The 23,399-nt window shown below is 38.6% G+C and overlaps 1 protein-coding gene across 4 annotated transcripts in view; it reads left to right on the forward strand.

Annotated features, from left to right (window-relative positions):
- Nucleotides 1–1,460: 1,460 nt before the first annotated feature.
- Nucleotides 1,461–23,399, forward strand: part of VAMP4 (vesicle associated membrane protein 4) — a 35,580-nt gene continuing 13,641 nt past the window's right edge. The window contains exons 1-4 of one of the 4 annotated variants that reach the window (XM_081298150.1): nucleotides 1,477–1,663; nucleotides 4,617–4,734; nucleotides 11,015–11,061; nucleotides 17,169–17,219. In XM_081298150.1, coding sequence (XP_081154276.1) covers nucleotides 4,669–4,734; nucleotides 11,015–11,061; nucleotides 17,169–17,219 — 164 coding nt within the window. In that variant the 5' untranslated portion in view covers nucleotides 1,477–1,663; nucleotides 4,617–4,668. Of the gene's footprint in view, nucleotides 1,664–4,614; nucleotides 4,735–11,014; nucleotides 11,066–17,168; nucleotides 17,220–23,399 lie in introns of those variants that run through there. The other 3 variants (XM_081298149.1, XM_081298151.1, XM_081298152.1) reach the window with 3 other exon arrangements.

Below are 23,399 nucleotides of genomic sequence, written 5' to 3' on the forward strand. Positions count from 1 at the left end.
GATAATATATTTGTGATGAATCCTTACATCAACAAACAAGAAGAGTTAGGAAAGAAACAAGTACCCCTGTGGGTCCATCTCACAATGTCACAGCTAACATTTTACAAGGAAGGTATCAGAGTACACCTTATATATCCTTTAAGAAAAATTAAACTATAATCAAACCTGTCTGTAAAGAACAGATTCCACTTACCATTTGCTCTTTTACTCATTATTCTCCATAACTGAGATACTGGCAAACTTTGATGCTTTATTAGAAAGAATTAATGTATCAATGTCTGAATTAGACAATTGTCTGAATTAGACAACTGAATTGCAGTTATGAAGAGAATGTTCTTGTTCTTAGGAAACACCTGCTGAAGTACTGAGGGATAAAGAGGCACGATGTCTACAACTAACTCTCAAATAACTGGTGGGGGGAGGGTATACATTTAGTGGAACAGAGAATAAACAACTGATGTAAAACATTAAGAAGCCACAGAAACTCTCTGGCCCTCAGTCTTCATGTTAGAAGAGGGCTGTTTTATTCACACTGTGAGTGATGATACCCATCTACAGGTTAAGGTCAGCATTAGAAAAATGTTAGTCTGGATACTGGGTTTACATCAGTTCTTGGTACTTATTCTTCAGTAACTTTTAGACTGTTTCAAGATCAAGACGAAAACACTTCCTAACTCAGTCGGCTGAGTGCAAGAGGCCCACGTGCTTCTCTCCAAACCACAGAGCTGGGTGCTTTCAAGAGCTGGTTTATATTTGTACCCTAAAATAGCTATGCCTAGTAGAGTCTAATTAAGTGTTTAAGCTAATGAAATATATACAGTTATTGCTTCATGAAAATTCAATCCATAAAAAGTGAAAACAGGAAGTGGGTGGAATGAAGCAGACATTATCACCCTACATACACGTGTGCTCACACTGCCCGTGTGACTGCACCAGGTTCAGGCAGAGCAAGGCGAAGCTGGGCTCCGTTTGTGTACAGTGTGTCAAAATGCATTCTGTTGTCATGTGTAATAACTAATTAAAACAACCTTTTTAAAAATCTCAAAAAGTGAACAAGAAATTACTATAGAGCTAGACATGGGAAAGACAAACCTATACAACTCTGGGAAAATTTGTTCAAAATCCCGACCAGCTTGGCAGTCCATTTCCTGAGATGTGTGTGAGTTTTTATTCTACTCTGAGGAAATGAAACGGGAAGTCCCAAGCCTGGCGGATCATAACAAAGGGAGGGAATGAATCCTGGGCTGCCGACTGCAAGCCCGGTGGAAAGACGGTCTCGGAGCTGCTTCCTAAGCCTTCCGCTGGGCCTGGCCGCCGGGCTGCGCAGCGCCACTTCTCGTCTCCCACGCCGCCCCGAGCCACCCGCGCACGGCCGACCCAGCGACCCCGGCGACGCCTCCCCAGCACGCGACTCCCAGGCTGCGGAGGAGGCCTGGGCGCAGAAGAGGCGGGATCGACTCGCTCGGCGGTCTCCGCCCCGGTCCCGCCCCCCGCCCGCGCCGCCGCCGAGCGCCGATCGGCTCGATGAGCGGGGGTGCTGCGGCCGAGGCGGTCGGCGCCGCGGCCTCCCCTCCCGCCTGGCTCTTCGCCCCGCTCGGCTTCCCTCTCCCCGCCCGGCGCCGCGGAGCTCCCCGGCTCGCAGGTACCGGCGCCGGCCTGCCCGGTAGGGGCGGGCGAGCGGAGGCGGGGAGGAGGCGACGCCCCCGCGCCGGCGCCAACGTCCCCGGCCTCGGGTCGGGCGCTCGGCCAGACGGGGCCGGGGGCGGTTGAGAGGCCCCGGGGCCGCGGGGTGCAGGGCGGCGGAGGGGCGGCCTGGAACGCGGGGTGGGAACCGGCGCCGCCCGGTGCGCGCAGGAGGACGGCCTCCGCCCAGGGCCGGCGCCTGCGGACGCGGAGCGCGGCGGGCGGGTGGTCGGCGGTGGTGGAGCAAGATCAGTGAATAGGTGCGAGTTGGTGTGCGCAGAGCCATTGCGGAGGCCCGGGGCCGCTCCCGAGCACGCGTGCGTGACGTTCCGGGCGTCCGGCGGGGCGGGCGTGTGCACACGGGCCCGGGCGGTGGGCTTCTGGGAGGTCTTACCCAGGACGTCCACGCCGCCTCCCCGAGCGCGACGCGTTGCCTTGGTGGGTCGGTACCCATTGCGTCGGTTGATCCGCCGGTGGCGACCTGCCTGCTGCTTTGCCGGTGGCCCTCTCTTTGTGGAGCTGGGCTCACTCTGTTCCCAGCTGGTCCCCTGGCTCTGATGGCGGGGTCTGCTGTTTAAGGTTTTAGCTTTGCTGTGCGTCGCTTGCAGACTTCATAGGAGTCTGTCTGGTTTGTCGGGGGGCTGTTGAGCACCCTAGCACCCTTTTGTAGGATTTAAAATACGATTGAAGAAAAGCTCACGTTCTCCGATGGTTTGCTGTCGTCTGTTTTCCCATGCATTCTGTAACATTTCTGCATGAGTGAATTATCCTGAAATCAAAGTATGAGGCATAAAATGGGCCAGGTGTACATGATGGAAATATTGTGGAATGAGAAACTCTGGAGCTGTGATTTAGGTACAAGAGTTTAGTGAGGTTACAGAAGGTTAAATTTCTGTTTAACATTTCGTTGAATATGAAGCTAGACACTTTTTTTTTAAGTGAATGACATTAAACAACAAACTAATATCTAACTGTACTTAATCTGAAGATCTCAGATGCTTCTTCCTGAAGAGGATGTAGGGCTACTGGGTTGTTACAGGGAAGTATGTCTTTCTCAGGTAGAACTGTGTGATCTGATGGCAACCAATTGAATAAATACTAAAACTGATAACGCACAACCATTGATTTAGGCCTGTATCTCTGCTATTTCAATAAGTGAAGTGACCAACACTTTTTTTTTTTTTTTACTAAGTCTTTTCTCTTAGTTTCTTGGTTCTTACCTCAATGGTATGCATAAAAAATAAAAGAAAACATGCATGTGTAACTCTGAGCACTAAAACTGCTCTGCATCACTGAGAAAATTGCACTTCTATGTGCCCAACACAGAAAGCATACATTTGAGCTATTCTGAGTTCTTAGGTGTTCAGCCATCATCTGATCCAAAAATACTGAAAATTCATATTTGCATATGACACTTTTTCTCAAAACATTTTATTGTTACATACACATTTTCTTGGAAAAAATCACAGTACTTATTAGCATGTAAAAAGCTGTGAGGTGGTTCTATAACAAAGAAAACTGGCTTTGTTTAACTCAGTTCTTTTGATGTGAGAGACAAACTGGTTTTCTCCTACTTTCATAATACATACACCTCTGTGACCCCAGAATGTGTGGAGATTTTTCTCTACCAGAAAGCAAGTAATTTTTGCAGCAGATTCTCTAGGACATACCATCTGGGTGTCCTCTAATTCATTTCATTTCTAACACTATCTGGAGATAGCAGTCCATCCCACAAGTTGAGGGTTCAGTCCTATGAGACTGCCCCCCCCCCAGGTGTCAATCACAAGCTCCAGGATGTTATACCTGTGTTTCTGATTGGTCTGCTATGAATTGGGGCAGCCACAATCCCTTTTGGAGGTTCAATTAATTTGCCAGAGTGGCTCACAGAACTCAGGGAAACACTTTACTTATGTTTACCAGTTCATTATAAAGTTTATTAGGAAGTATACAGATGAATAGTCAGATGGAATAGAGGTACAGAGCAACGTATGCAGAAGGAACCAGGAGCTTCCATGGCCCTTCAGGCACGCCACCCTCCAAGAACCTTCATGTGTCCAGCCATCTGGAAACTCTGGAAGCCTGTCCTATTAGGTTTTTACATAAGCTTTATTATGCAAAATAGACTACTGTTATTGGGCTGTTGGTGATTGACTCAACTTTCACAACCTTTAGTCCTTCTGCCCTCCCCAAAGTGGGAGCTGCAATATCCCAACCTTTTAATCATGCCTTGCTCTTTCTTGTAGCTAGCTGCCTTTCTGAAGCTAGTCATCTCATTAGCATACAAAAACAAACAAACAAAAACCACACTTAGGACTCTCTGAGATTCTGAGGGTATTAGGAATTGTATGTTAGGAAATAGGATGAAGACCCAAGGCAAATGTATCTTAAGTTATGTGTGTGTGTGTGTGTGTAAAATCAAAGTATCAAACCAGGACTTAAGAAACTTAACCCTTTTCATGGAATACCAGTGGGACACTATGTAGGTTGCAAATTTTTTTGCATGTATGATCTGATTGGACCACCTCAATTACATGCAAAATCATAGAAATTCCTATTTTACAGATGAGGAAATAGAATCATTACTTAAGCTTCTGACTTCAAGTTAAAATCATAAAGCATTTTAGGATTTTCAAGGAACTTCTTTCTATTTTTTCTGCTCCTGTACTATCTGCGCTTTCATTTTATAAAATCCTTAATTCACTCATTTCTTCCACATGTTTTCTTTGGGAAACTACTTGATTTTATCATGTGTTTAACTGTTCCTTACGTGTTCAGGTGTAAAGTCACTGGAGTAGAGCAGGTGACAGGGGAGTAGCTGAAGTCACCAAAATGGGGGGGGGGGTGGCATCGTCTCTCATACAGGCCTTCTGTCTGCTTTAAGTACTTTAGTTTACATCCAAAAGTCTAATGATTGTTTTTTTTTTCTCCTTAAGGTGGTGAATATTTTATTCAGCTGGGAAATAGAAGAGTACTCTGAGTAAAAATATGCCTCCCAAGTTCAAACGCCACCTCAATGATGATGATGTCACTGGTTCTGTGAAAAGTGAAAGGGTAAGTTTAGAATCTTAAGTTTTAGAACAAGAAAGAGTCAACATGTTTTCACCCCCTTTGTAAATAATAGAAAAGAATCTAAAGTTTATGGCTACTGTAGGAGCAGCAAAGTAACGATCCTTTCCTGCTCATACTGAAGGATCATAGCTGATACCCCATAACAAAAAACAGGTTAACAAGAGGAACATTGAACAGATTTATATGTTCATAGTTTTGTATGTGTCAACAGGACCCAAAGACCCAGAGTGAATTATACATTTTTATGCTCAGGTTTGATGAAGTAAGGGCAGCCATGTAGAAATAGGGTTGAACTAAAGGGTGTTTCTAACAGTAATAGACTCAGGGGAGGGAGGGAGGCCAGCAAGGCCTGTCTGCTCGAACTTTCCTTGGCCTCTCCGCAGCAGTCCTTCCTTCTGAGTATGGGGCAGTCAAAGAAGGTAGGTTAGTGAATGTTTTATGGCCAACTTTTACATAGAAAGGAGAAGATTAGGTTAATATTTTTAGGTTTTATGACAGTATTTGGGGAAAGGGGGTTCTGGGTTTTGTGACCTACTTTGGGGAAAGGAACTGTGGTCCCTGTAGCTTGCCTTAGGGGAAAACTTGATAGCAGGGGACAGTCAGAGAGAAACCTTGCTATGAGGCTGCTTGTGAAGCTTTTACTTCAGGATGTCAATTTCTGAACCCTATCACCACCGTATTCTAATCTTACTTTTTTCAACTTCATAGTAAATGTATTAAAAAATATATGTTGCTTAGATTGATGATAGTATTTCAAGGAAAAAAAAATTTTGGTACCTGGGATTGAATTCAGGAGCATGCGACCACTGAGCCATATCCCCAGCTATTTTGTATTTTATTTAGAGAGGGGGTCTCATTGAGTTGCTTAGCACCTGGCTTTTGCTGAGGCTGGCTTTGAACTCATGATCCTCCTGCCTCAGCCCCCTGATACGCTGGGATTACAGGCGTGCGCCACCATGCCAAGCTCAGGGAAAATTTTATACAACTATATAATGTCTTATTCAGAACTCTGGAGCCAAATATATTTGAAATTTAGAGTTTTTCAGATTTAAGAAAGGTAGTTGAGTATATAGCCTTTAGGGGTCTGAACTAACACCTCCAAACATATTAATATTTCTTAGTGAAATATATGGGTTATCTATATAAATAAAATAGCTAAAGTCAATTCAAGTCAGGTTTTCCTCCAAATGAGTTTTTTTTTTTTTTTTTTTTTTTTTTTTTTTTTTTTTTTTGGCAGGGATTGAGTACTGGGGATTGAACTCAGGGATACTCAACCGCTGAGTCACATCCCCGGCCCTATTTTGTATTTTATTTAGAGACAGGGTCTTTCTGAGTTGCTTAGCACTTTGTGGTTGCAGAGGCTGGCTTTGAACTCATGATCCTCCTGTCTTAGTCTCCCAAGCCACTAGGATTACAGGCATGCACCACTGCACCCAGCCCAAATGAGTTTTGACACCTTATCAAAGCTTTTTGGCTTATTGAACTTTTTAGATTTTGAAATTATATATGATAGATCCTGGACCTGTGACTGTCTCAGAGTCTAGAATGCCTTGTTCATGATGCTTCAATTTCCAGTTCATTTTAGAAATACACTATATTTAGGGATTGGGGGTATAGCTCAGTTTTAGAATGCTTTCCTAGCATGCATGAGGCCCTGTGTTTAATCCACTTCACTGCAAATAAGAGAGAAGGTGGTGGGATAGATAGATACATAAATAAATAAATAAATCAGGGTATTGTGCAGCATCTTGAAAGACAGCTTATCATGTGACTATTATAGATAGAATAATTCTATAGATAGAATAAGTGTTCTATCTATAGAATATTTTTTGAGAGAAGGAAATATATTCTTTTCCTTTTTTAATCTGGTAAACGGAAGCCTCCCTTACTTCCTTTCTTCTTGTCATCCTTCTGTTTACTGATCCATTCCACAAGTACTTATTAACAACCTACTGCGTGCTAGGCATGGTGTTAGAACCTAGGGGGCTCAGTTGCTGCCCTTAAGAGTGCTTGGTCTGTTTAACTTTATTTATTTATTTTTAATTTTAATTTTTTTAATATTCTCATTTTTTTTAGCTTTTTTTTTTTAAGAGAAAGAGAGAGGAGAGAGAGAGAATTTTTTTAATATTTATTTTTTAGTTATTGGTGGACACAACATTTTTGTTTGTATGTGGTGCTGAGGATCGAACCCAAGCCGCACGCATGCCAGGCGAGCGCGCTACCGCTTGAGCCACATCCCCAGCCCGTTTGACTATTTTATATACTCCTTTTTTGTGTAACTTTGGAACTTGATATTAATCACTCAACATATTATGATTTAGAAGTATCTTTTAATATAATACAAAAAGCATTTCTCCTTAGTTTGTTTTTGTTTATGTTTTTGATGGGGAGAAGAACACACCAAAAGACTAATTGCTATTTAGCTTTTTAAAATGAGCTGAACGTATATATTTAAAGATATAAAATGTACAGTCTCAATCAGTACTACTACTGAGACTGTAACTGTGACTTTCTCTTTACATGTGGGTTATTAGCACAATTGACTGTAAAAATTGGATATTGGACTTGTGAACTGAACAAAAATCCACTGTTTAAATAGAGCCTGCCTTTGGATATTTATGAGATTTTGAAGTTTCATAACTGATTGGTTCTAATAATTGCTTTTTAAATTTTTTGTTTTGTTACTCTTTCCAATTATAATTTTTGCAGCTTTATTGAGATATAATTTATATAACATACAACTCACCCATTTAAAAGCTACAATTTAATGAGTTTTGATATATTCACAAAGTTGTGCAGCCATCACACGGTCTAGTTTAGGGTTTTTTATCCTCCCTAAAAGAAACTCTGTGCCCTTCAGCAGTCATCCCCATTCTCTTCATTCCCTCAGCCCTAGGCAACTAAAAACCTATAGATTTACTTATTCTGAACCTTCTTTTTTGTACTGGGGATTGAACCCAGGGGTGCTTAACCACTGAGCTATATCCTCACCCCTTTTTGTTTTTTATTTTGAGACAAAATCTCTGTACGTTGCTGAGGCTGGCCCTCAACTTGCATCCTCCTGCCTCAGCCTCCCAAGCAGCTGGGATTACAAGTTGTACCATTGCACCTGGCTATTCTGAACCTTTTACATAAATGAAATCATACAATATGCAGCTTTTTGTGACTGGTTTCTTTGACTTCCATAATGTTTTCAAGATTTGTCAGTGTGGTAGTATGTATCAGTACTTTATCCTTTTTATTAACTGAATAATGTTTCATTGTATGGATTTACCACATTTAGTTATCCATCAATTGATGATGTTTGGAATTTTTCCTGACATTTTGGCTATTGTGAATATTGCTTTTATGAACATTAGCATACAAGTTTTTGTTGAACACATTTTCATTTCTTATACTTACATACCTAGACATCGAATTACTGATTGTTAGAGTAACTCTAATGTTCAACCTTTGTAGAATTGCTAAACTGTTTTCCACATGGTTGCACGGTGTTTTATATTCCCACCAGCACTGTGACGGTTCCAGTTCCTCCACACCCTCAAACAGTGCTTGCTGGGTGAAGTGGTATCGCATTGTATCCCCAACATTCATGTTTGTTCAGTGGATATGTAAAAGGCATTGGTTTTCATGTGTGTTTCCAGTGTAAAACTAAAATAAACATACATTATATCTTCTAAACCAAATAAACTGGATCATAAACCATTATATTTTTTCTGTTTTTGGTGCTGGGGATTGAACTCTGGCACTTGACCACTGAGCCACATCCCCAGCCCTGTTTTGTATTTTATTTAGAGACTGGGTCTCACTGAGTTGTTTAGCACCTCACTTTTGCTGAGGCTGGCTTTGAACTGGAGATCCTTCTGCCTCAGCCTCCTGAGCCATGGGATTATAGGCATGTACCAGCATGCCTGACTTAAATCATTGTACTTTAATCAGCTTTTGTTTTATATATTTTGAAGCCATATTGTCATGTATATAAACTCATTGCTGTTAAGTCTTCTTGGTGGATTGTGTATTTTAAAATTATAAAATTATTATTTGATTGTTTAATAAGTCCTAAAAATTTCTGTTTAGATTGATAGTTTTTTGATAGAATTTGCTAAGATTTCTTTTCTACCACTTTTTTATTTTTCATTTTTTTGACCTCTGTTGTAGATAATTTTCTTGAAAACAGACACAGGCTGGAATTTTTTAACTCTAATCATATATAGTTTTTGTTTTTGGTCAGGGCCACTCAGACCACTCATTATTTGATGACCAATACATTTGGACTTGTCCTGTGCCAGGTAGTCCTTCAGCCTGCAGTGGATGTTCTTTACCCTGATATTTGGCTGTCTCTGTTATCAAGGAGCTTTGGGTCTCAGCTTAAATTTCATTCACCTGTTGAGAATGATTTTCATGACCACCTAATCTCATGTTGTCACACCATCACTTTCTGTCCCATCACTGTTTTAGTTTCCTGCACAGCATTTATCACAGTCACATTTTTCTATGAATGCTCAGTCAAACCTTGACTGTCTCATTCAAAGCTGGTTTGGATCTTGGATCTTAGAACAGTGCCAACCATGTGGGAAATGCTCAAAAATACATGCTAAATGAAGGTCAAATACGTCCTTCTTTCACTGTTTTACTGTTCATGTTATGGAGTATTCAGTTTACATATATGTGACGATATTCTTTGTATTCTAATCCTTATATAATCAATCCTAGATTGATTCCTTTTCCTTATCTCTCTCCTTATCCTTGGAACCACTAGGCAGTTGAGAAATTTTACTGCCTTTCTCCATCCATTCCTCTTTCTGTTATTAACTTTATATTTTAACAGTAATGTTTAAATCTGTTCTTCATCAGCTTACTAGAAACGGTGACCTTCTGTTGTGTTGTCTTTCACTCTAGCCCTATCCCCTCCCCCTCTTTCCTGCCACTTCTCCCTGGGACAGGCGTGTTGGTCACACTCCATGTCCCAGCCTCAGAGCTTTGTTAGAAAAAAGTTTTAGGCTCTTTTTAAGCTTTTCCTTGATTGTGCCTTTTCCTTTTCAGTAATCCTAACTTACAGTTCACCGTCACATTACCATCAAACATTTAAACCTGACCACACATCAGATTCTTTGATGATCTCTGTCTTAAGAGGTTTGTTCTTATTTTTCTTTTTGGCTGGTGTAATTTTTTGAGCAATTTCCTCAGAAAAGGTACCTGAGTGGTATATTGGTTTCCTATTGCTACTGTAAAAACTTTTATGATCTTGATTTCTGGTGACCTGAAGTCCAAGATGAGTCTTACGGGGCTGAAATCGGGGTGCCAGTGGGGCTGTTTTCCATTCAGAGGCCACAGGGCAGAAACGGGTTTTGCCTTTCCCAGTTCCTGTCTTGGCTCATCATGTCCTTCTTTCATCTTCAAGTTTCAATCTCTCTGTCTCCTGCTTGCATTTTATAAGAACCCTGTGATTAGCTCTGGCCCACATGAATAATCTGTCATGAATTTGCCCCTTTGAAGACCTTTAATCACCTCTGCCAAGTCCCTTCCTACACCCTTGCTCACGCAGTCACAGGCTTTGGTGGCTAGGACATAGGCCTCCTTGGGGAGCCATTATTTTACCTGCAAGCAGTCATATTCTGTTTGAGTTCTTGTCTGAAGGTCTGGGTTTTGCTCTTCTATAGCCTCCTTTTGGGACTTCATGTCTTCCCATTTGGGGGGTGGGGAGAGACCATCTTCATTTTAATGAAGAATGTCCTATCTGGTGAGGTAAGAATATAAGCTTGTTTTTGTGTGGGAGTTCAGATTTGTGTAGAGTACTGTTTATGGACTTAGCAGCTAGAGGGTGGACCAAGCCAGTTACGAGGCCTTTGCTCCCAGCTCTGGTTACCCTCCTGTTGTCCTCCATTGCTGCGGTTGGACTCCACAAACTACATTCCTTCTCTGCCGTCTGGTTCTCTGTTAATTTCTGCCAATAGAGAGACACTGGGAGGAATGAGAAGGGGCTTCTTTCTAACTGCCTGCAGCATCAGTTATAGGATTCTGGAATTATAAGTATTTTCTTTGGAAGGTCTGTAAACAGTTCCATATCATTTAGCTTCTATTGAAGCAAATGTGATTGATCATTCTTCCCTCTGTCTGTAAGCTTGGAGAAATTCACTATATAGAAATTCACTAGTATAGAACTTGTTTCATTACTTCTCCTTGACATTTTATAAACCCTCTGAATCTGAAAAGTCTTTTTCTTTCTTTCTTTCTTTCTTTTTTTTTTTCTCTTTTTTGACAGAGAAATCTTTTGGAAGATGATTCAGATGAAGAAGAGGACTTTTTTCTGTAAGTTTTTTGAACAACTTTTTCAAAGTATAATTGACAATCAAATGCATATATTTAAAGTGTACAATGAGTTTTGACATACAAACTATGAAATCATCACTAAAATTAAATAATAAATATAGCTATCACCCTAAAAGTTTTCACATACCCCTTGATAATCTGTTGCTTTCCTGGTCCCTAGGCAACCATGATATGCTATCACTGTAGTATGTATTTTATATAGACTAAATCATAGAGTATGCCCCCTTTTCTACGGGCTGCACTTGCTCAGCATGATTATTTTGAGATTCAACCATGTATCAATAATTGGGTTTCTTTTTTTCTGAATGGTATTCCATTGCAGAATATACTGCAATTATCTGTCTATTCACTTGTATATGGATATCTAGGTTGTTTCTAGTTTGGGGTCATTACAGATTAAGCAGCTGTACACATTTGCATAAAGGTTTTTGTGTGGACATATTTTATTTATCTTGGATAAATATCTAAGAGTAAAATACTTAATGTGCATTTACAACTGTTTTTCAAAGTGTTTGAACTATTTTATATTCTTTTTATTTATTTAATTTTTTTTAGTTGTAGGTGGACACAATACCTTTTTATTTTTATGTGGGTCTGAGTATCGAACCCAGTGCCTCACACATGCTAGGCGAGTGCTCTTCCTCTGAGCCACAACCCCAGCCCTATTTTGTATTCTTATCAGTACTATATGAGAGTTTTCGTTGCTTCAGATTGTAACCAACTATATATGGTCAATATTTATTATTTTAGATATTCTAGTGGGTGTGTAGAGGTATCTCAGTGTGTTTTTAATATGCATTTCCCTAATGAAAACTGATGTTGAACATCTCTTGATGTGCTTATTTTCCATCATTATGCCTTCTTTGACAAAGTATATGTTTAACTCCTGTGTGTGTGTGTGTGTGTGTGTGTGTGTGTGTTTTGCTCTGATTCAATCAAACCCAGGGTTTCATACATGCTTATTTTCTTATTATGTTGTAAGAAAGATACAAGTTCTTTGTCATATATATGTGCTTTGCAAATATATACTCCAAATCCGTAACTTAACCTTTCATTTTTGGAACAGTAGCATTTGAAGATTAATTGGGTTTTGATGAAATCAATTTATTGAATTTTCTATATTGTTTTTCTTTCTTTATATCTTATTAAAAAAATCTTTCTCAAACATAATGCACTATGATTTTCACCTATGTCTTTCTAGGAGTTTTAGAGTCTTGGCTTTTAAATTTAGGCCTGTAATCCATTTTAAGTTAATTTTTATACATGGCTGAGGTAAGGATGAAGGGTTTGGGGGTGGGGGTGTAAGCCATCTAATTATTTCATTTGATGAAAAGGTTTATTCTTTCCCTATTGAATTATCATGGTACCGTACTGAAAACTATTTGACCTGGCTAATCTTTTTTTTCAGTTGTAAATGGACACAATATCTCTATTTATTTATTTTTATGTGTTGCTGAGGATTGAACCCGGTGCCTCACATGTGTGAGACAGGTGCTCTACCACTGAGCTATAGCCTCAGCCCCCTGACCAATCCTTTTAGTTTTAATTTGAAATCACTCTCATGCAGCCTAGGTTTGTGTCTGTGAAGCAGTGTTGTAAGAGTCTTCGCTGGGAATTGTTGCCTGAGGGAAAGCGCTTACCTTCTACTTCATTAACATATTGTGACATGTTTTTTGGTGGAGGCTGATTTTTGATGAAAACATTTTATAAAATCAATTGAAACCCATGAAGCAGTGGGCAAGAGCTTATAGGATAAAAAGCAAATACAGGAAATTGTATTATTTTTGGCAGGAATGTCATAAATATGGGGATGTAATTTGCTAGAGGAGACAAGCTTTCCATAAGCTACTTGCCTACAGTACCTTTTATGGTGAGAAGTCTTAGATGAAAGCAGTAGTTACTAGGAACTCAGTGTTGAAAAGAAGGGCAGATGATTTGGGTAAATAAGTGATTTTCTGAATGTAAGGTAGATGCCCTTGTGAGAAATAACAACTCTTTGGGCCAAAAATGTACTGATGTCCACTCCCATATAATGCTGTATGCCTTCCAAAGGGCCTGACACCCTAAGTGGCACACCCCCTCAATATCCAGCTTCCATATCCGGCTTCCCCTACATGTTGAAAGGAAGACAAATAAAATTCTCAAAATAATATTTAAATATTATTTAACCCCCATGTTTATAATAGCAGTATTAACAATAGACAAAAGGTGGAAACAGCCCAAGTGTCCCGCACCAGATGAATGTGTAAACAAAATGTGGAATATACATAAATGAATATTGTGTTGAAAAGGAAGGGAATTTGATGTCTGCTGCAACATGAATGGACTTTAAAGAAATCATGCTAAGTGGGGGCTGGGGTTGTGGCTTAGCGGTAGAGCACTCGCCTCTCCTGGGTTTGATCCTCAGCACCACATAAAAATAAATAAACAAAATAAAGACATTGTGCCCAAGTATAACTAAAAAAAATATTTAAAAAAAAAGAAGTCATGCTAAGTGAAAGAAGCCTGTCACAAAAGGAAAAGTATTTGCATGATGCCACTTATATGAGGTCCCTAGAGTATAGTCAGGCTCAGAAAGACACAAAGTGGAATGGGGGTCGCCAGAGCTGTGAGGAGGGGAGAATGGAGAGTTGTGTCTAATTGGAAAGATAAAAAATTTCTGGAGGTGAATGGTGATGATGGTTGCAGAATAATTGAATACACTTAATGCCACAGACCTTTACATTTAAAAATGATTAAAATGGCACATTTTGTTATGTACTTACTGTAATTTTAAAAACTGACAAAAATATTGACTTTTTATACTTGTGGCACTATTTCTAGACTCTCTTTACTTCATTGATCTGTATGTCCATCTTACATCAATACCACACTTCCTTGACCACTGTCACTTTTTAATAAGTTGCAAAGTAGTATAGTGTATGTCCTTCAACTTTACACTTCCTTTTCAATGTTCTTTTGGCTAATTGGGCTTTAAAATTTTTAATGTAAGTTTTAGAATCATTTATTTGCTTCTACAAAAGTTCCTGCTGGAATCTGGGTTGCAGTTGCATTGAATCAGTATACCCATTTGGGGAGAGTTAATGTCTTACCAATATTGGGTTTTCTGACTCATGAATATAGCTTATCTTTGTAATTATTAAGGTCCTTAATTTCTCTCAGTTATTTATTTTTTAATTGTAGTTGAACACAGTATCTTTATTTTATTTATTTATTTTTATGTGGTGCTGAGGATCGAACCCAGGGCCTCGCACTTGCAAGGCGAGCACTCTACCACTGAGCCACAACCCCAGCCCCTCAGCAATGTCTTAGTTTTCAGATTCAGATCTTTATTTATTTATTTATTTATTGACAGATTCGTCCATAAGTATTTCATGCTTTTGTTTCTTTCCACATTTTTATTGGTGAGTTCTAGTTACACATAAGGATAGGATTGTAGTTACGTGTTCATACGTGCAGTGCACACAGTAATAATATGGTTTGGCCAATATCCCTCCCCAGCATTTCTCCCCTCCCCCTTCCTCCCATCCCCTTGTCTCTTTCCTCTCTTGATCTACTTTTGATTTTCATGGGATCCTTACCCCCATCTTCTTTTTCTTTTTTCCAACTTCCATATGAGAGAGAACAAAATATTTCATTTAGATTTTTTCAATTTCTTATTATTCATTGCTAGTATGTAGACGTAGAGTAAATTAATGCTAAACCTTGCTAAGCTCTCTTATTTATTTCAATAGTATTTTTATGAATTCCATTGGGTTTTCCACATAAATACTTATATTGTCTACAAATAAAGACAGTTTTACTTCTGCATTTGTATGACTTTTGTTTCTTTGTCTTTCCTGTTTTGCTCTGGCAAGAACCCCAGTACCATATTGAATTAGAAGTGGTGAGAGAGGGCTGGGGATGTGGCTCAAGCAGTGGCGCGCTTGCCTGGCATGCGTGCAGCCCGGGTTCGATCCTCAGCACCACATACCAACAAAGATGTTGTGTCCGCCGAGAATTAAAAATAAATAAATGAATATTGAAAATTCTCTCTCTCTCTCTCTCTCTCTCTCTCTCTCTCTCTCTCCCCCCCCCCTCTCCCCTCTCTCACTCTCTCTTTAAAAAAAAAAAAAAAAAGAAGTGGTGAGAGAGAATGCTCTTCCAGAGCTCCCTTAGGGCGAAACATTCCTTTTTTTTTTTTTTTTTTATACCATTAAGTTTGATTTCATTGCATTTTTTTTAAAAGATGCCTTTTATCAGGTTGAGGAAGCTCCCTTTTGTTCCTAATTTGCTAAGGAATAGATGATGTCATTTATCATAAATTTTGAAATTTCAAGCCAACATTGTATTTCTGGAATAAATCATGTGTAGTCATTAAGCCATTGTTGGCATTAGTTAAGATTTTGTGAAGAATTTTTTGCATCTATGTTCGTTAGAGATATTGTTGCTGGCTACTGGTTTAAGATAAGGTGGGCTCCATATAATGATTTGGGAGATGTTCTGTATTTACTTTTCCAAAAGAGTTTCTGTAATATTGCTATGTGTCTGCATTGAACATTTGGTAGAATTCATAATTGAACTCATCTAGTCCCCAAATTTTTTTGTAGGAGTTTTTACATGATTTTATAATAATTCTAGATTTACAGAAGGGTTACATGGTTAGACAGAGAGTTGCCATGTGTCCTTCACTCAGCTCTTTGTAGTAAATCCTACACGACTATAGTGCATTTGTCTGTAGTAACGTCCCCACTTTGCTTCTGTTAGTAATTGTGTCTTCTCTTATTCTGTACTTGCTGCCCTCTCTGTTTTTCCTGTATGATCTGACCAGACGTTTATCAAAGAACCAGCCTTGGGTTCGGGTTTTATTTTGTTTTTTCCTCAGTAACATTCTAAAGTCTCATGTTATGTAATAAGTGAAAACAAATGTAGCCACTGCTGCTTTTTTTTAACCTGTAGTTGGAATAATTTTAATTTAATAATTTTCAGATGGCTGTCTCACTTTGTGGTTTCCTCATTGAATGACTACATTTTTATGCTTTTCAGTTGACCCATTTGTAGTTCCTCTGGTTTAGAATATTAGTTTTCTCTATGGAATTCAACATTTAACTTGTACTTTGGGATGAGATACTGGTCCAGTTTTTGTGTGTGTGTAGGGCGGTGGTACTAGGGATTGAATTCAGGGGCACTCAGCCGCTGAGCCACATCCCCAGCCCTACTTTGTATTTTTTTTAGAGACAGGATCTCACTGAGTTGCTTAGTGCCTCGCTTTTGCTGAGGCTGGCTTTGAACTCACAATCCTCCTGTCTCAGCCTCCTGAGCCCCTGGGATTACAGGCATGCGCCAGCCACCATGCCTGGCTACTGGTCCAGTATTCTAAGGCTTAATTGCAGTTTTAAATACTTGGAGGAAGAACTTAGAGGAATTAAGGCAAGTTGATATTTTCATATTTATTCATTATGTAAATAAGTTTTAATAGGCAGTTTAACCTTTTTCTCCAAAATGTTTTTCTTGTCATAAACTGGATTTTTTTTCACCTCCTTTAGAAGTTACCCTATGTCTAGAAATTTAAGAACCTTGTTTCTTTTGAGTTACCTTATTCACTACCTTCAGTAAAATGATAATTAAAATATTTAAAATATCTAAAAATTTCCATTTTAAGAATGCTAAAATGAATTAAGGTTATATACCCTTGACTTTTATAAAGAGATAATAATTTAAGAAATGTTAATATTTTTAAGATTCTTGTTTTTCCCTTTTGCTGTTGGTATATTTAAGATGAGTAATCAAAATACATACCTAAAATTTTTTAGTGTTTTGAGTGAATAGTTTTCTCTATTCATCTCTCAATCAACATTCCTAATTAGCAATGTCCTAAATTCAAGGTGATTTGCATTTTTAGTTAATTGTGGCCAATGGTAACTACCAGTGAAGTAAAGACCAGATTATGTATCATGGAGTTCACCAATACTCGTAAAATGTCATTCCTTCTGGTAAATGACTGATCCATGTGTATCCCACATGATTGCATATATGGATGTGTGGTTTTGGTTTTGTTTTTGTTTGATATGACCACTACTAATATATACTGGCTATTTTATTTTCAGAAGGGGGCCATCTGGACCAAGATTTGGACCTAAAAATGATAAAATTAAGCAGTAAGTTCCTGAATGCTTATTTAAATCCATATTTTCATGTGAACTGGGGTGTTTTTGTAAACAGAATTTTATTGGAATGCAGCCATGCCCATTTGTTTTCATATTATCTGTAGTTGCTTTCTAGCTATAATGGCAAAGTTGAGTAGTTATGACAGAGAATTGAAACAAAGAAATACCTTATGACCCATGAAATCTAAAATATCTTGACCCCTAAAATAGACAATATAACTACTGGGTTATAGAAACCTAATTATATTTTCACAAAGTCACTTTGGAATTATAACTCAGCAAATGCAGAATTGATGGCTTCTCTTAATTGCTTTATGTCAAATCCACTTATTTAGCATAATCTGAAGGTCTCTTTTGGTTTTGGTTTTAATTTATCATTTGATTGCCATTATCAGAATCATAATAGATTTTTTTTAATGTACCGCAGCTTTTATTTACTTCCAGAATTTTTTCATCTCTAATATTTAGGCTAATCCCTATATTGATCTTAGTTTCATGGCTAATTTTTGGTTTAAAACCTTTGCTGTACATGTGTTACTTGGTGGTAGAAGTATGACATGAATAACATGCTGTAGTGAATGTACCTGATGTTAGATAGATGGGGCCTTGTTGAAAGGGAGAGGAAAGTCAAGCAGTGAGTCACGCGAGGCCAGGTCCTGGAAACCAACCAACCTGCAAAGACTAACTGTGGAAGATAAACTGAATAACTCATGTTCAGGACCTAAGGAAGGGTAATAGCCACTGCCCTAATTCTGGGTGTAGTTGAAAAGGTACTGACTGGAGTCTGTAGGAATTGGTGAGGCAGTTGGATTTAGTCAAGTACCATTGATGTAATAAATATATCCATACTTAGCCTAATCCTGACCTTACTTCATTCTAAGATACAGAACCAAAGTACAGGCCGAGTATCCCTTATCTGAACTGCTTGGGTTCTGAAAGTTTCAGATTTCAGATTATTTCTAAATTTTGGAACATTTGCATGTACATAATAAAAAATATTGGGGATGGGACCCAAGTCTAAACATGAAATTTATTTGTAATTCTTACATCCTTAGCTGGAAGATAATTTTATACAATACTTTTAGTGTGCCTGTATTTTGACTACAACCCATCACAGGATGTAAGGGAGGAATTTTCCATGTGTGGCATTATGTCAGCACTCTAATAAAAGTTTTAGATGTTGGAGCATTTTGGATTTGAAATTTTTCAGATTAGGGATATTCAGCCTGTACCAACATGTTGATTAGAGTAGTGGACTTGCTGAATTAACTTTCTACTGCTGTGTAACAAATTATCAAGAGCTTAGCAGTTTAAAACAACACATATTTATCATCTCAGCTTCTATGAGACCAGAAGTTCAAGCACTGCTTAGGGGTGCCCTCTGCTATAGATTTCACAGCCTGCGGTCAAGCTATTAGTAGGTGTGTAGCTCACTTGCAGCTTATGATCAAGCTCAGGTGGTTGACAAAATTCACTTCCTTGCAGCTGAAAAACTCATGGTACTCACTGCTTCTAGACCAGCAGCAGAGAGAATGTTTACTGCTTCCAGTTTCTGAATTGCCAGTAAAGATACAAGCTGCTTTTGGGTTCAGGCCATCATTACATTACAAAAGAAAGAGTAACCAGAAATACCAGCTTCTAGGATCATTGTCCCACACCCCAAAAATGATACCAAATGATATCCTATTACAAAGGAGCTATTTCTCACTGCAGCTAAGTGGTTTTTATAGTCTGCAGATATAAGCTGCGGGAAGTTTATACCTCATCAGTACCTGGGAATGATGAGAAACTATCTGTGTCAGTCCCCTAAGGAAGACATGGAGGTTGATGGGAGATGGCCTCATGAGCCACTCATTTGGTCAGTGTTCCACGGGATTCACAAGATATTCTGCCAGGACTCAGATGAAAGGTGATTCAAGCATACATGGATGCTGCAAGGGTGTCATTGAGTAATGGCTGAGAGTAATTCCCTACTTGGAGCCAGGGTAACTTCTCTATTTACCTACATGGTTGTTCCTGGTGTGATATACTTCCGCAGAGTGAGCCTGGTGCAGGACGTGGCCTCTTGGGTCTGTGGAAAATGATTTTACAGCTAAACCCTAAAACCATTGCCATTACAGAATATGTATGTGTGTTAGTAACTGCCAGACACACACACACACACACACACACACACACACACACACACACACATGTACATACTTAAACTACCACAATAACTGGAATCACAGGATTGTAAAATAATAAAGAGTTGTGGAGTAAGTGTACTAGTTCTTACGGTGGAGCTGAAGATGTGAGTAGATTTAGTTAGAAGTCAGCTTTGAAATGCAGACTAAACCTTGATGGCCCAGCTTCATGAAGGGGACATGACTCACCAGTGTGTCCAACCAAGGTGGCAGATACAGCTTGATACACCACTTACCCAAGAAAAACATCCCTGGTATTAGTTTAACATCCAGAATTAGTCAGTTTCTTTAAAGATAAGTTATCACCACTTAATTTGTAACATTTAGGGCATTTCTTGACTATATAGATTAGCAGTATTATTGGTTTATTTTAATTTGACCACTAATTATTAATGTTGATAATAGATTAATACCACAAAAATTACACCATCCAGTTTTAGGGAATATTTTTTTGGGGGAAAGATTTTTTAAACATTCACATGTCTATATAAAATTGTATTCTCTTTGAATTTAAAAGCAAAGGAAACATTCCAATAACAACACTTCAAATGCCATTTTGGTGACTTTAGACATTCTCTGTTACCAGTAGGGAATCTCTCAACTAGAGCTTTGGTCCAGATCCCCAGAGAATGGTTCCATGATATAATAGTTATATATGTGTAGTTGCAAAAATACAACATAAATTTAAAACACTTGTCAACAATACCTTAAAAGGCCACAAGATGGGGATGTTAACTATGAAAATAAATATTTACAAACTAAGGATGAGTGTATGTGTGTACGCGCACGTGTGCACATCAGTATGATTTTTTTTTCTTAATGGAAAAGCACTGGCATTTATCACTCTCACTCTCATGTCAAACGAGACAATTTATCGTTTTCATTTTAAAAGTGAGAAAATACAAGACTAAAAGGCTCATGAGGTGACTTCCACAGTTACGTGCATAGCAAATGGCAAGTTGGATTGCAAATCTGGTTCTGAATGAATATAAAACCCATGATTGTCTAGACTACACCACTAGCTTACCTACTGATGATTAGATTAGAGGACACTTGAGGAATCCTGTACTATCAGACTCAAAGAAGATTTAAAACTGCATAAAGAATTCCTTTTCCTCTTTGTAGCTCCTCTTTTCCTAGGTATTTTCTCTTTTGTGTCCTTTCTTCTACCATGTGACTTTATAGTCATGATGTAAATCTCTTACCTTCCTTTACAAACTTGCTTTTCCTTTGAGTTCTTAATTTTCTGTTTCACCCATACCCAGTTAATCACTTGGTACTTAAAATAGCTCCTCCTTTTAAATATATTCCCTTAGCCTCGAGCTTTCCCACTTTCCACCATCTCCTTCCAGGTCATTCTTTGTACCCTCAGGACTCAGCAATGGAATCTGGATGTCATCTCTGACTTAGGCTGAATTTTTCTAGGCTACGTGAGTGATACCCAGGGCATCCTTCATAATAGCACTTAATACATGTCAGTAGAATCACAGATACCAGTTTTCCACATTAAATTGTAATCATCTAAATATCAGGCTCATTCATGTACGTATCCTTAATGGAAAACATAACTTCTGAATAAGTGTTTTTTGAATGACAGAAATATTTAGATTAGACAGTATTTGCTGAATGCTTGCTTAGGCAGGATTCACATGAGCTGGGAAATGAAAAGAAGGGGGCTGGACAGCGTCTGCTTCTCTCTTCTACATTTATAGCATAATAGGAAAAAACAAATGTAAAATAAAATACAAATCAGAGGGTTGTAACTACCATGGAAACATAAAAGGTCATGGAGAAGTGTCTTATTGCTGTTTTGCTAAAAAATCATCTTTCATATTAAATAGTATTTTCTTCTACAAAAGTTGTATTCTCCCTAAAGAAATCAAAGAAAACCTCAGAAGATGGAAAGATCTACTTTGCTCTTGGATAGGCAGAATTAATATTATCAAAATGACCATACTTCCAAAAGCACTATACAGATTTAATGCAATTCCGATCAAAATCCCAATGACATTCTTCATAGAAATAGAAAAAGCAATCATCAAATTCATCTGGAGAAATAAGAGACTCAGAATAGCTAAGCAATCCTTAGCAGGAAGAGTGAAGCAGGTGGCATCACTATACCAGATCTTAAACTATACTACAGAGCAATAGTAACAAAAAACAGAATAGTGTTGGCACCAAAGCAGATGGGTAGACCCAGAGTACAGGATAGAGGACACAGAGACTAACCCACAAAATTACAGTTATCTTATATGAGACAAAGGTGCCAAAAACATACATTGGAGAAAAAAATAGCCTCTTCAACAAATGGTGCTGGGCAAACTGGAAATCCATATGCGACAAAATGAAATTAAAACCCTATCTCTCACCATGCACAAAACTCAACTCAAAGTGGATCAAGGACCTAGGAATTAAACCAGAGACCCTACGTCTAATAGGAGAAAAGTAGGCCCAAATCTTCATCGTGTTGGATTAGGCCCAACTTCCTTAATAAGACTCCTATAAAGTGCAAGAATTAAAATCAAGAATCAATAAATGAGATGGATTCAAACTGAAAAGTTTCTTCTCAGCAAAGGAAACAATCTGTGAGGTGAATAGAGAACCTACTTCTTGGGAGCAAATTTTTACCCCTCACACATCAGATAGAGCACTAATCTCTAGGATATATAAAGAACTCAAAAAGCTAAACACCAAAAACACAAATAACCCAATTAATAAATGGGCCAAGGACCTGAACAGACACTCCTCAGAGGAGGATATATAATCAGGCAACAAACATGAAAAAAGGTTCATCATCTCTAGCAATTAGAGAAATGCAAATCAAAACTACTCTAAGATTTCATCTCACTCCAGTCAGAATGGCAGCTATTATGAAGACAAACAACAATAAGTGTTAGAGAGGATGTGGGGAAAAAGGCACACTCATACACTGCTGCAGGGACTGCAAATTGGTACAGCCAATATGGAAAGCAGTATGGAGATTTCTTGGAAAACGGAATGGAACCCCATTTGACCCAGCTACCCCCCTCTTCTCGGTCTATATCCAAAGGACTTAAAAACAGCATAATACAGGGACACAGCCACATCAATGTTTATAGCAGCACAATTCACAATAGCTCAACTGTGGAACTAACCTAGATGCCCTTCAGTAGATGAATGGATAAAAAAATGTGGCATATATACACAATGGAATATTAGTCAGCAATAGAAGAGAATAAAATCATGGCATTTGCAGGTAAATGGATGGAGTCAGAGAAGATAAAGCTAAGTGAAGATAGCCAATCCCAAGAATACGAATGCTGAATGTTTTCTTTGATATAAGGAGACTGATTCATAGTGGGATAGGGAGAGGGAACATGGGAGTAATAGATGAACTCTAGATAGGGCAGAGGGGTGGGAGGGGAAGGGAGGTGGCATGGGTTTAGAAATGATGGTGAAATGTGATGGACATTATTATCCAAAGTACATGTATGATGGAGACATATGCAAATCCATATGGAAATCCATATGCAACAAAATGAAATTAAAACCCTATCTCTCACCATGCACAAAACTCAACTCATAGTGGATCAAGGACCTAGGAATTAAACCAGAGACCCTGGATATTGGTGTAAATATACTTTATATACAACCAGAGATATGAAATTGTGCTCTATATGTGTAATATGAATTATAATGCATTCTGCTGTCATATATTTTTTAAAAAAGTATATCCTGGGTGGGGTTGTGGCTCAGTGTTAGAGCACTTGCCTAGCATGTGTGAGGCACCGGGTTCAAGTCTCAGCACTGCATATAACTAAATGAATAAAGGTAAAAAAAAAAAAGTTGTGTTCTATGTATGAAAACGTCTTGAAATATAGAAATACATGAGATTTTCTATCACTGAATAAAGGTTATAGAGTTTCTAGAGTGTTATGCCAGTAGATGGTAATCTATGAAGAAGAGAATATTCATTGATCACTTAATAAAACAATTAAAATGTTGG

The sequence above is a fragment of the Spermophilus citellus genome (genome assembly GCF_964194105.1).
Source record: "Spermophilus citellus genome assembly, chromosome: 6".
NCBI classification, from domain to species: domain Eukaryota; kingdom Metazoa; phylum Chordata; class Mammalia; order Rodentia; family Sciuridae; genus Spermophilus; species Spermophilus citellus.